Source organism: Musca autumnalis, unplaced genomic scaffold (genome assembly GCF_047663935.1).
Source record: "Musca autumnalis isolate F117 unplaced genomic scaffold, ASM4766393v1 scaffold_3, whole genome shotgun sequence".
NCBI classification, from domain to species: domain Eukaryota; kingdom Metazoa; phylum Arthropoda; class Insecta; order Diptera; family Muscidae; genus Musca; species Musca autumnalis.
This window is the reverse complement of record NW_027411866.1, coordinates 250,137,757-250,151,664: the sequence shown is the minus strand read 5'-3', so window position 1 is coordinate 250,151,664 and position 13,908 is coordinate 250,137,757. Positions and strand designations below refer to the sequence as shown.

Below are 13,908 nucleotides of genomic sequence, written 5' to 3'. Positions count from 1 at the left end.
CAAGATAACTCTCGAACGGATCTGCCGATTCGGTCCAAAATTTGGCTTTCGTAAAATTTTGCCCAAAATTAGTTCAAGTTCAAAGATGGATTATATCGGTCCACTCCTTCCGGTACCTCCCCTACAAAAGTTCGAAAATGTTCGGAAAATTTGTGAGTACGATAACTCTTGAAGGAAGTAACCGTTTTGTTCCATACTTTGCACATTATAAAATTTCTACCAGACTTAGATGATGTTACAATATGGAGTCAATCCGTAAACTCCTTCGAGTACCTCCCACACAAAATTTCGGAAAAGTTCAGTTTAGGGACCTGCTCTCGAATCGCCTTGGTTTTCGTTGTAACATCTTGTATTCACTGTCCCCTATACGAAGGTACAAGTTTCCTCAGGGGCAAGGCCATACTTCCTGAAAAATAGCCCGAAGAGTGTAAAAACCCCCTATTGCACCCCCATTGTCTATGTCGGTCCATTCCTTTAAGTACCTTTTCCGCAAAATTTTTGAACTTTAATCCTAATCAACATTTGTGTGGGTTCATACGACCAAAATTTTTAAACCCCCTAAATACATATGTTTTTTGTGAAAAAAGTGTTTCAATTTGCACAGGCTGAGGGTATATCTCTGTCGGCAAAGCCGACTGATACTTTTTTACTTGTTATTGTTAGCCTAACGGCTGAGGGTACAATATCGTGGTGTTCTTGAACCAACGTGAAATGAAAGGAACTTACAACTGGGAAGTTTTTGCGGATTCTGAAACCGCAATGTTCATGGATGAAAAAATCCAGAAACAAGAAAAAATCGCTGGAGGGATTTTTAAATAAATCGGCGTCAAAGTTCATTTTTTAGGATTGCTTATTTTATCACCGTGGTGCAATAGTATGCACGCCTGCCTTGCACGCAGAAGGTCGGGGGTTCGATTCCCCGGCCAGGCAACATCAAACATTGTTCAACGTGATGTTGGCGACATTTCCTAAGTATTTCAGCCTTGAAAAACTTCTCCACAAGTGGTGTCTTAAGGCACGCCGTTCGGACTCGGCGATAAACAGTAGGTCCCATATCATTAAGCTAAATATGAATCGGGATGCACTCATTGAAATGAGAGAAGTCTCCCTTGTCCCGTATGGGATGTTGTGGAACAATGTTTTTTTTTTTTTTTGTTATTTTATCACTTTATGATGCACAAAAATAAATTTTTCTCCATTATTTTCTCCCACTATTTAACAGCAAGTTGATATAAAATAGGAATACAAAATGTTGATTGAGGTAGTAAAACAATTTTCTAATTTTCTATGTAAGCTCGATTAATTCAAATAATTATTTTCTAATTGGTTTTCGAGATATACTCCACGGAGAATCCTTGATATGTCGTACATATTGTCCAATAGACATTTAATTTCTTGTACTTCTAATCCGCACAATCGTTTTGAATACAGAATGAGTTTACAGCCTCAAGACCTTTATATTCATTACAGAATTTAAAAACACTGGCATGGCATAAAGGAGAAATTTAGTTTTACTGGAAGATTCCCTCAAAAAGAGTATTCAAACAACTTGTTAATAAAGTACATTTTCAGTACAGAACATTCAGAACAATAGAAGTTTTCATTTGAAATTCCAAAAAAAAAGAGAAAAAAAAACGTAATACTTGTTTAAAGTAGCTCAAAAAATATTGTCGATCCAAACCATTTCGGAGGGGGGGATGGGCCTGGCCACTTTATCCATACAAGTGGATCCACTGTACGTTGGGGCCTTAAACCTAAAATAGTGAACAAAAAAATTGTATTCGAATCCCTACCCCCTATTTCTTCCATTTGACCCAAAAATTGTATATACGAAATTTTATAACAAACGACCTTAATCTTAAACCCGTGTCACCAGGGCAATCTTTGTTTCACATAGTAATTTGGAAGGGCATTACGCGCATTTTCACGCAAATTCTCCAAAATCCGCATTTATGGTCTAATCGATGAACATTTTGTACCAGTTCATTGTTGTGCCTAAACACGATTTCTACAAAAAATTGTGAAAATCGGATGAGATTTCCATGTAGCTATATAGGGCCCATAATAACTAAAATCGGCCCACCCGAGCTATATCAAAATCCGATCGAATTTTTACAATTTTTTGAAGGATTCATTTTTAGGCTTTTTGACAGTCAAGCGGCGAGTTTGTGAAGGAATTTAAGGAATCTGCATCTAATGAACTCCCAAAGTCGTCAGTCGCAACATCAATGAAAGTAGTTAAAGGGAAAATCTTCAAAGTACCTGATTAGCCAAAATCGACGGAACCTTGCAAGACTAATTGCGGTGCTAACCGGTCACTGAGCTATTGGGAACCATGCAAAGCGCCTGTATATTCCACATAACGACTCCTGTCACATCTGCGGAAACAAAGAAGAGGAGGTTGAACTGCACATCTGCGCTCTGCTGCCCTGCACAAATGCAACGAAGATTCAAAATTCTAGGACGACCGTTCCTACATGATCTCGCTGAGACAACCGAACTCGGTCTGGAAGACCTTCTGAGGTTTCTCAATTCATCAGGTTGGACATAATTGTCAACATATTATAACGGAATAAATATCGCCACCCGAGTGTTCAGGTTCTCAAAACAGTATATTTTACAATACTATTGCCATCTGTAAGACTTAGCAACAACTTTATTTCGGTTGCCAAATACCAACTTTTATGGGTAACCAAAAATATGTTACAGAATACCCCACTGATCAGGTTTCCCCACACCTTTTCATGGATATTCCCAATTCGATTTGTGAACCCACTGCCCCGCCCCTCCCTTTCCAACAAAGAAATAAAAACTGATTTCATGTTTTTTGCTTTCAGTTTCATCACTTTTTTCATTTCGCTTTAAGATTGCTTGCAGCAAACTCAAAACTTTCAATAGAAGTTTATTTAAAAATAATACATAATCATCATCATCATCTCCATCTTCAACATCATCAAACAAAGCATCGTCACCATAATCATCAAAATTGTCATCTTGGGCGAAAACGTTATCACTTCTTCGTAGGTCCATAGAAACAATTGCCAGGTTCAGAAATCTTAAAAGCGGGAAGGTTGTGTAAATATTATCAGTTGCTAAGCCGGAGCTTAGTTCCTGATAATATTTATACAGTACTACTCATAAAACATAGGTGTCATAGTAGTCGACATCGTGGCCGGAAATAAAGGAGATTTCTTCCAAGATATTGATGAGCTTAAGGGTGGCCTGTTTGGGTTCAACGCGTGGCAATTTTAACAACTTCTCTCCATCCTCATCGCCGTTGATTACATCGGAGACATTGATAACATTGTTGTTGTCATCATATTGTGGTTGATGGGTCTTGAGAATACCAGGTGCATAACTCATAACGGTAACATTCGTGAGACTTTCATCAGAAGCAATGGAACGGAAATACATGTCACGAGCCTTCTTGCAGGAACATTTCAGTGAGCTATAGAACATGGGTTGCAGCATAAATTGCGAGTTGATGTTGATGAGAAGTTTGGGAGTATCCTTAAGGGCGGCACACTTGATGAATTCTTGGTTAAGAGCAACGGGAGCATACAAATGTTGTGTGGCAAAAGCCATCCATGATTCAGCGTTTTGGGGTTCCATTAGCATGTGGGTAGCAAAAGTACCTTCGTTGTGTATCATTAAAGCAAATTCAAACTGCTTAAAGCCTCCACCTTGTTTTTCGATTTCTTCTTGTTTTTCGCCGTCCTGCTGGGGGAGGCTGAGTACAGTGGCAAGTAAATTGTGGAATAACTTGGAATCGGCATTCTGCCAGTCCATCAAATTACAACAAATAACCTGTAGTCCTTTGGTCAGACTCTCGATTTCTTTGCGAACTTCCTGCAGACACTCATCGTCGACATCGATGAGCATCACCAAAGATCCGGTCTGGAAACGGTTGCACATTTCAATGGCCAAATGTTTGCCCAAGGGATTGGTAACACCACTCAGGATAAATAGAGATTTTTTCTTCAAATCCATTCTTTTGGCCGACATTATAATTTTGTTTTTTTTTTTAACTTGTAACGGTAAACTAATTATTTTTTGTTTAATTAAAACGGGAAAGAACTTTTTTACTGTTCTTTGTCTTTCACCAAAGGCGTGTTATTCCACTATCGACTGCTGTACTGCACTGAATTTCTGGGCTTTCCTTTCGTTGCGAAGAAAACTTTTCTTTCCTCTGTTTCGGCAAAATCAACGACTATATAAGAGCGTGTGTGGCAGAGATTGGATCAAGCGTTTTCGGTTCCTATGTATTTATATAAACGAATTAAAACTAAATACACCCCAACTTTCTTATCTCTACGTCTTTCTGCTTTGTTGTTCCCCCTGTCTGCGAATTTCACATGTCATTCCATCATCATTTTTTTCTTGTTGATAAGCAGCTAAACTAAGTTGAATCCATCCCAAAGCGGTTCAAATCAAATCAATTGAACCGCTATTGAGGCACAGTGTTACGATACAAAAATATCAAAACAAAAGTGGGTTCATGGCCAATTGTGTAAGGAATAGACTGTGCAAAAAAAAAAAACAATCAGAGAATGATGGACATAATTGCCCTATCTATGAACAGATAGATTCCAATTTTAGTGAAACTTTCAGATATTTAAAAATGTTTATTATTTTAAGGAGGTATTCGAAGGGTTTGTACGCTATAGGCGGCAATTGAAGTCGAATCGCTTAATCCTTTATAGACGACAATTGAAATCGAATCGGCCTTAAACTGTACTTAATAGAGAATTGTATGAAGGAGGTATCCGAAGGAGTGAACCGATATATACTTTTGGGAACAGGGAGTACCTATTAAGTCCAAATTTTGCAAATTATTTTACTTTTCCACAGGGAACTTGAGATTTTCTAATTAATGTTCATTAAATGTTCATTTCTAACACTGTGCAATATAACCTGATCATTGTTGTAATTCTGCTGATTTTTCTAAAATATAAATTTTACAAAAAATTGTATGTAAACAAATATTATACACATTTCATATACACACATACCCCTGTATGTATACAAGTATTTTTATTTAATTCCTGTTACTATGGAATACACATTTTAAAATTTTAGTTGTCCAATACCTCCCCTCCACCCATTTACACGCGTCATATCAGTGGCGTAGTGAAATTTGTTGAATTTTCCAATTTGTGAATCACGCGAAATAGTCGCAAAGTCATCGTTAATGTTATCGCCTTTTCCTCACAATAGAACATTTAGATGGTTCTCTAAACCATTTGCCCAAACATGATAACCTTCCGAGCGACCTGTAAGTGAAACTGACAACAACTAAACCCCGTTGTATAAGTTTGCTTTGTCTATTAGATTTTTAATGAAAATTTTGTTTTGATTGTAAAGCCTGGTGTACAATGGATTCGATTTTACGACTGTGTTGTGAAGTCCATTTAAGCTGTGAAAACAAATCTTAAATTGCGGGTTATGAATCAAAACATCATAATGATGTTTGGGGGTTTTTTGCAAATATTTTGTGTTTTTTTTCAATTTAGTTTTGTTTTAAAATATATCAGTTTGCATAGCAATTAATGGTCACAACGAAATGAAATCATGCATTCTGAAATGTTTTTAGGACTCGTCAGATCAATGTTCATAGATGAGAAAAATCAAAAAAAAAAAAAAATGGTATTGTCGTCGGTTTTACCGTGTTTGAGATATAGAAGTTCAAATTGGGACAATTCAAATTCTGTATCGCCCCCTTATAAAACAAAGTCATGACTGCAAATTCCCAACTTAAACTTATATATCTAAAAAAATGGTACAACCTAGGAAAATTTACATAAGCCACTCTTGTAGAGAATTTTCACAGCTTTAAGATTTTCTCAGGTCCCATATCGATGAGACTTGCCGCATTCAAGAAAAATCGCGAAAAATTTACAAAAAACCTTAAAATGTAAACTGAGTTTCTTTATCTCAAAAATGGTACAACCTGGGAACTAATCATAAAGGTCATTCCTCTACACGCAAAAAAAAATCGGCCTCTCTAACATATGTCCCAAACATATTTTGCAGCAAACATATATATGTTTGCAACAGTCTATAGAGAATTTTCACAGCTACAACATTTTCCTTAGCACTATTCCGATAGGACTTGGGGTTTCCAAGCAAAATCGCGAAAACCTAAAAAACACCTTAAATCGCGATTTATTTAAAAATCCCTACATCGATTTTTCTTGTTTTTGGATTTTTCTCATCTACTATGAACATCGCAGTTTCAGAATTCACAAAAACTTCCCCATGTAAGCGGTTTTCATTAAAAGTTAGTTAAGGCGCACCCTTCATGACATTGTTTTAAAAGGGGGCGATACAGTCAGTGCATTGTCCCAATTTGAACTTCTATATCTCAAAAATAGTTAAACCTACAAAAATACCAGAAAGGTCAATCTTGTAGAACATTTTGATAGCTACAACAGTTTCGCTAGTCTCATTCTGATAAGACTTGCGGTTTCCAAGCAAAATCGTGAAAACCTAAACAACCTCTAAAAATGTCAACTTGAATCGCGATTTATTTAAAAAGCGCTCCGGCGATTTTTTTGTTTTTTGATTTTTCTCATCTATGAATAATGCTGTTTCAGAATCCGCAAAAACTTCCCAGGTGCAAGCACCTTCCATTTAAATTTGCTTCAAGAGCACCGTGAAAGTTTTTTATAAATATTCGCACTATTGTGAAAAAACAAACCCCTCGAAAGAAGAGCCCATTACATAATGTTTGGACAAAATCCGTTTCAGGCAATTTGTAGTTGATTTAGCCATGTCCGTCCGTCTGTCTGGCTGGAGCGCACGATAACTCTGAACGGATCAACCAAATCGGTCCAAAATTTGGCTTTCGTAATATTTTATCCATACATAGTTTAAGTTTGACGATAGGTTGTATCGGTCCACTCCTTCTGGTACCTCCCACACAAAAGTTCGAAAATGTTCGGAAAATTTGTGTGCACCATAACTCTTGATAGGAGTAATCGATTTGGTCCATGCTTTGCTTATCGTAAAATTTCTACAAGACTTAGATGAGGTTCCAATATGGGTTCAATCGGTCCACTCGTTCGGGTACCTCCCACATAACATTTCGGAGAAGTTCAGATTAGGAACTGCTCCCGGATCGCTTTTATTTTTGTTGCAACAACTTGTATTAACTGTCCTCTATACGAGGGTATCAGGGACAAGCCCATACTTCCTGAGAAAATGGCCTGAAAGCTGCAAAAAAAACCCTATGTCACCGTCTGTAGTGGTTGGAGCGCAAGATAATTCTAGAATGGATCTGCCGATTCGGTCCAATATTCGGCCTCCGTAATATTTTGCCCATATCGGCCCATTCCTTTAGGTACCTCCCCCACAAAAGTTCAAAAATGTTCGGTAAAATTGTGCGCCCGATAACTCTTGAAGAGAGCGATCGATTTGGTCCATACTTTACACATCCCACCATATCTACCAGACATAGATCAGGTTTGCATAGGGACTATATTTGTCCACTCCTTCGGGTACCTCCCACACAAAATTTCGGATAAGTTCACTTTAAAACCTGGTATCGAATCACTTTGATTTTTGTTGAACCAACTTGCATTCGCTGCATCCATTTTTTTCATACTTTTTGAGAAAACAACCCGAAAGGTGTAAAAACCCCAATAGCACCATATGTAGTGCCTTGAGATAACTCTCGAACTGATCAACCGATTTGGTCCAAAATTTGGCCTTCGTCATATTTTGTCGAAATTTAGTTTCAGTTCGAAGATGGGCAATACCGGTCCAAAACTTCCGGTAGTTTCAATTCGAAGATGGGCAATACCGGTCCACAATTGCCGGTGCTTCTCTCCAGTATTTAAAAAATGTCAATACATGAATATAAAACCAAATGCAATATGGGTCCATTTGCTCCTATAGCCCCCATATAGCGGTACCACCCGATTTCAGGTATTTTGAGGATTTTATCTTCATTTTTAGGCCGAATTGGCTGTAACTAGGCATTTGGAGTCCGCAATGGTACAGAAACTTCTCCACCGAAAATTGTTGACATAGGTCCAGGTTTTGGTATAGCCCCCATATAGTGGTACCATCTGATTTCAAGTGTTTTAAGGATTTTATCTTCATTTTTAGCCAGAATTGGCTGTAACTTGGCATTTGGAGTTCCCAATGGTACAGAAACTTCCCCACCAAAAAATTTGGACATAATTCCAGGTTTTAGTACATACATCCTTTATATACGATTTCAGGCATTTTAAAGTTTTTATCTAAATTTTCGGCCTAATGACTATAATTTGGTCTCAGTGGTCAAAAAATGTATTTACTAAAAAGTTAAAAATAAAAAATAATTAAAAAAATTAAGTTTCAGTGTTTTATTTAGAAATGCACTTAAAACTAGAAAATAATTTGTGTGTTGTCAATTTGGATATACTAATACGCAATCTTTATAAAGTACAAAACCGATATACAAAACTGTCATACGAGAAATACGATCGATTGTGAAAGAGGTCACAACAACAACTAAAGGTGACTCACAGTAGTATGACCCTCATGAAATAAAATACGATTTTGGTTGAGAATTTGTTGTTAGTCGGAAGTTAAAAGATCTAGTCCCCAGTTTCATCCCGGTTGATGAAAGACTTGCTGCAATTCGGATAACATCAGTGTTATCTGTGCTCATTAGGGTTATGACTATTTTTCTCAAAATTATTTCCTATAGCAAAAATGAATATTTATGACTAAAATAACGTTTATTCTATTTATGTATTAACAAGTAAGAAAGTATAAGTCATTTTATTTGTTTCAAAATACGTGGAATCTGTAGATACCAACTCATTGATTTGTAGTAAACTTCTGTAGTGGAATTCTGTAACTAATTTTTTGAGTTACCGACAAAAATCTGTAAAATTAAAACGCATAATTATGAATAAAAAGTATCAGTAAAAGTTGACACCACTGTTGCTATCGGTAGGACTTTGCAACAACTTCCTTTTGGTTGTTAACTTACAGACAAATTTCGGTAATTATCGAAATTATAAGCATTCAATTTTACCGACATTTGTTGGTAACTCGAAAAATGAGTTACAGAATTCCACTACTGATTCATAGAGAACTCGAAATATTAAATTACGTTAAACCATAGACTAATAAATGTATAGACGAAGAAATACTCATGGTATGCGCGGCGTTGTGACTCAAACCAAATAACTCAACATTTTTCGAAGACAATTTTTGCGGGTTAATTGCAAGATTTTGTTCAATATTTTTATATGAGGATGTAAATCCGGCCAAAGACTACCCAAATACTGTATTTTACCAGAAATAATAGTTAAAAATGTACAGTTATTGCCGGCTCTGCGAATTGTGGCCCCAACACATAATTATCACAAACATAAAAGGGAAATGGCCCCAAAAAATGTATGGGTTACAACAACACGAAAATTGTTTCCCTTGCCGACCTCTTTGACATTAATCACGCAAAAATCAATAGGCATATTCAAGGACACTGTTGGGCAGAAATGCTCGGCCTCATACACAAAAGTGTAAAAAATACATGAGTCTCTCGCAATTTGCCCGCCATTGTTCAAGGAAGTTTTTAATTAGTTATTATATTTCATGATGGTTGATGGGATCGGTAGGGTCAACATAACCCCTATTTTCATAAGAATCAGTTTTCGAAGAAGGCTACTCATGTTTTCAAAGAGTCTTGCTTCCATTTTTACAGTGTTTTATTTAACTTGCTTTGGTTAGTTCAAATCTGGTAACTCATTTTTAATACGGTTGCAAATGACCAATCGAACTAAAACTTTGCACACTTTTCAGATATGGATGACAATACATGAGTATGAAATCAACACCAATATTGGTCCATTTTTACACTGTTTTACAGTTTTTTATCTAATTTGCTTTTCAAATCTGGTAACTCATTTTTCACACAGTTGTAGTTGACCAATCGAACTAAAACTTTGTACACTTTTCAGATTTGAATGACAATACATGAATATGAAACCCAAACCAATATGGGTCCATTTTTCCTGTAGCTCCCATCCAGCGGTACCACTCGATTTAAGGTATTTTATCGTCATTTTAAGCCAATATTGGCTGTTTTTTGACAACTAGGGTTCTCAATGGTACAGAAACGTACACATTAATATAAAACCCTGTAAATAAAAATTATGGACATAGGTCCAGGTTTTGGTATAGCCCCAATATAGCAGTACTGCCCGATTTCAAGTGTTTTAAAGATTTTATCTTCATTTTTATACCGAATTGCGTGTAACTTGGCAATTGGAGATCCCAGTGGTACAGAAATGTCTTCACCAAAAATTGTGACATAGGTCCAGGTGTTGGTATAGTCCCCATATTACGGCTCCACCCGATTTCAAGTGTTTTTTGTTCTAATTTTTGGGCCGAAATGGATGTAACTTTGATTTCGAATTCCCAACTTCTCCACCAAAAATTGTGGACAGCGGTCCAGGTTTTGATATAGCCCCTATAAATGGTACCACCCAATTTCATGCATTTTAAAGTTTGTTTCTACATTTCGGGCCTAAATTGGTTATGGTTTTCCGTTGAAAATGGAAAGAGCATGTTGAGAGGGGAAAGTTCGGATTAGGTTGTTCGGTGGTGGTTTTGCGGAGTTTCGGTGGAAGTTGTTCGGAGTTAATGTGAATGTTGTTCGGAAGTTCCGAGGAGTTTGTTTGAAAGTTCGGATGAGTTTGTCCGGAGGAGATTTTTCGGAAGTTTGGATGAGGTTGTTCGGAACATCGGTGGAGGTTGTTCGAAGGGATGGTGTTATGAAGGTGGATGTTAGGAACTTCCACCTCCCTCCGAACTTCCAAACAACCTTCTCCGAACTTCCCCTTCTCAACTTGCCTTTTCCACATTCAGTCTAACCTGTTCACTACTACACACATCCACACACACACAAGCACACAAACGGTCAAAAAATAAATACTTTTTTCAAAATCTGAACCATGTACATAATTTTGGTGGGGAAGTTTCTGTACAACTCGAAATGCCAAGTTACTGCCACTTCGGACTAAAAATTAAGACAAAAAATCATTTATAATCTCAAGTATATACAAATAAAATTGAAAATCTTAAAAATGTATTTACAAAAAAATTAAAAATAATTATACAATTAATAAGTTTCAGTGTTCTATTTTTAAATGCACTAAAAACTAGAAAATAAGTATATAATTAAAAAAAAAAATTAAGTAACAGTGTTTTATATATAAATGCACTTAAAAGTAGAAAAAAAATTTTCATTATGGAATCTCTCAAATAAAACGCTTGCCGTTCAATATTGTCACAATTTTTAATTCAAATGCAAGCGTTTTATTTGAGAGATTCCATCATGAAAATTTTTTTTCTACTTTTAAGTGCATTTATATATAAAACACTGTTACTTAATTTTTTTTTTTTAATTATATACTTATTTTCTTTATAAGATTGAAAAAATTTTACAAGTTTTTCCGTCACTTGCTTCCACATCTATAAAATTTTAAAAATCGAATTCAAACTAAATTTCCGTTAATAAAAGAGCTATCGATAACAAACTTGTTGTTGAATCATTTCAAATGTGTTTCACTTAAAATGAACAAGTTTGTAATACCGGTCAACATGGCATCTCCAACAGAAACAAATACTGATAAACACATTCACTCGCATCCATGAGATACGTGGATGTGAAACAACAACAAGGCAACAGTTGTTTTAGAACTGGCCATTCAAACAGACAGGCAGTTTCACAGTTTCTCGCTCTCTCTCCCTGTGTGTATATAAAATCCGAAAAACAAACATTCAAAATGGGTTTAGATTTGGCAAAGAAAACCTATTTCCTAATAACTGGTGCTTCTCGTGGTATTGGAAAATGCATGGCCATCGAAGTGTCCAAAAAATTGAAAACCGATTCGATAATTGTGTTAATGGCCCGAGATGCGGTGGCTTTGGAAAAAACCAAATCAGAAATTCAAACTAAACGTAGTGACGTCACAGTGCTAACATATTCCGTGGATTTGTCCAAAGCAAAAGCAGAACAATTCCAAGAAATTCTCTGTGATTCCCTAAAGAAATGCAACAACACCAAAGTGGGTGATTTTGAAAGAGCTTTTGTTATACACAATGCCGGTACAGTGGGTGATGTCTCCAAGTCGGCCAAAGATGTTGTGGACACCAGTGTTTGGTTGGATTACTATCACACCAATGTCTTCTCCACAATTGCCTTGAATGGGGAATTTTTCAAGGTATTTCCCTCTACTCCCAAATTAGTCATCAACATAACATCACTGTGCGGTGTTGAACCGTTTGCTTCAATGAGCTACTATTGTTCCGGCAAGGCGGCACGTGAAATGTTCTTCAAGGTTTTGGCAGTCGAAGAACAAAACACCGACACATTGGTACTCAACTATGCCCCAGGGCCCATTGATACGGATATGACGGTGTTGATACAAAAGGAGACAATCAATACGGAACTTCATGATTTGTTTAAAAATCAACGTGAAACGAAAACTATGCTAACCGCCGATCAAACAACAGCGAAATTTATTCACATTTTGGAAGAAGTTGACTTTAAATCTGGTGCCCATATTGACTACTTTGATTAGAGTGAAGTGAAAGCGTTTGTAAAACAGTAGCTGGTAGCAAACTATTGATATTGTACATACTCGTATATTTAACTATGTAACTATGTAACTTGTGTGCTCAAATTATTTATAATAAAAAAAACATTGGTGGTAATAAACTGAAACTGGTAAAACAAGTACAGGGTAATTTCATTTCGTTTAAAGTTGTATTCACGTGCCGTAACTGTAAGCGGTTGTTTGCAGTAAATATTTTGATAGTCAATTAAAATACAATGTTAAGAATTAATTAACAATTACCGTAACTTAGTATGTGTTTAGACACAAAAATTTTTCGGGAAAGTAAATTAAGTTTTTTTGGGAGAGAGCGGAGAGGAAAGAGCTCCTCAATACTCTTTCCAACCCCCTATTGCCTAAAAACTGAATTTACTTTCCCGATGGGAAAAATCGGGTAGATTATGAAAGTAGAGCTAAAAATATGAGATACGTGTATCGGCGTTTTTAAAGTTTACATCGGAAAGTAACCAAAGTAGGCGGGGCAAGTTCCGCCCATTTCTAGTTTTTTTTTTTTGAAATATTCAAGATAAGATATCATGGAATCTTTGCATTTTTGGTAAATAGAGTCTTTGGCAACTTTACAGAAGAGGATGTGGGGAATATTTTTGTTAAAAATTTTAACCCTCATGCGGTTCTTTTTGGCCCTTCTTTCGAAAATCCGTCAAAAACTCCTTTAAAATGTGATCATATCAAATGTAAATATTCTACAAAATTATTCGCCATAAAATTCTACTATAGGTCTCAGAATACACCAAGTCTGTAAATCATATCTTATCGCCAGAAATCTCTAAAAATGAAAAGCACGATTTAGGGTTAAAGTTGGACTTCATCTGAATTTATTTAAAATTGTCCCGCAAAACGTAATTCTAGAGAGATGACGTCAAAGACAAAAATATTCTTCGTCAAATTTCACTATGGGTCACCAAAGAAATGTCTATTTACATTATATATCATAAAAATAGCAGTATCAATTTTGCTGAAAAAACATGAAAATATTTCCCAATTTGTTTCCTACTTTTTTCGAGATGATACATGAAAGTAATATGAAACTTGGTTCCAGGTGAAAAGTGTCAAAAGATGTAAAATTCTATACAAAATTTAAGTATGAGTTTCAGAATAAACCACATATCTAGGTATACTCTTTCCTTAAGAAAATTAGATTACAAATGTATATATATATATATATATATATATGGATGAAATTATGTGTTTTAATTTTGGACTGTTAATTTTACATAATTCCATACTGGATCAAAATCTAGCAAAATCCTTACTTTTTGAGAATATT

General features: G+C 35.9%; 2 protein-coding genes across 2 annotated transcripts; one reads left to right on the top strand and one right to left on the bottom strand.

The window, feature by feature from the left end:
* Positions 1 to 2,901: 2,901 nt before the first annotated feature.
* Positions 2,902 to 4,238, bottom strand: LOC141399295 (sepiapterin reductase). The gene has a single exon (XM_073977782.1). The coding sequence runs from the start codon at positions 4,003 to 4,005 to the stop codon at positions 3,136 to 3,138; it is 870 nt and encodes a 289-aa protein (XP_073833883.1). The 5' UTR covers positions 4,006 to 4,238; the 3' UTR covers positions 2,902 to 3,135.
* A 7,433-nt stretch (positions 4,239 to 11,671) lies between these two features.
* On the top strand, positions 11,672 to 12,742 carry LOC141397370 (sepiapterin reductase-like). Its single transcript, XM_073973519.1, has one exon. It carries the CDS (start codon positions 11,790 to 11,792, stop codon positions 12,585 to 12,587), a length of 798 nt encoding a protein of 265 aa, XP_073829620.1. The 5' UTR covers positions 11,672 to 11,789; the 3' UTR covers positions 12,588 to 12,742.
* The last annotated feature ends 1,166 nt before the right edge of the window (positions 12,743 to 13,908 follow it).

Bases quoted from the DNA above. Each gene is read 5' to 3' on its own strand.
- LOC141399295 (XM_073977782.1), bottom strand. From the start codon at position 4,005: ATGTCGGCCAAAAGAATGGATTTGAAGAAAAAATCTCTATTTATCCTG.
- LOC141397370 (XM_073973519.1), top strand. From the start codon at position 11,790: ATGGGTTTAGATTTGGCAAAGAAAACCTATTTCCTAATAACTGGTGCT.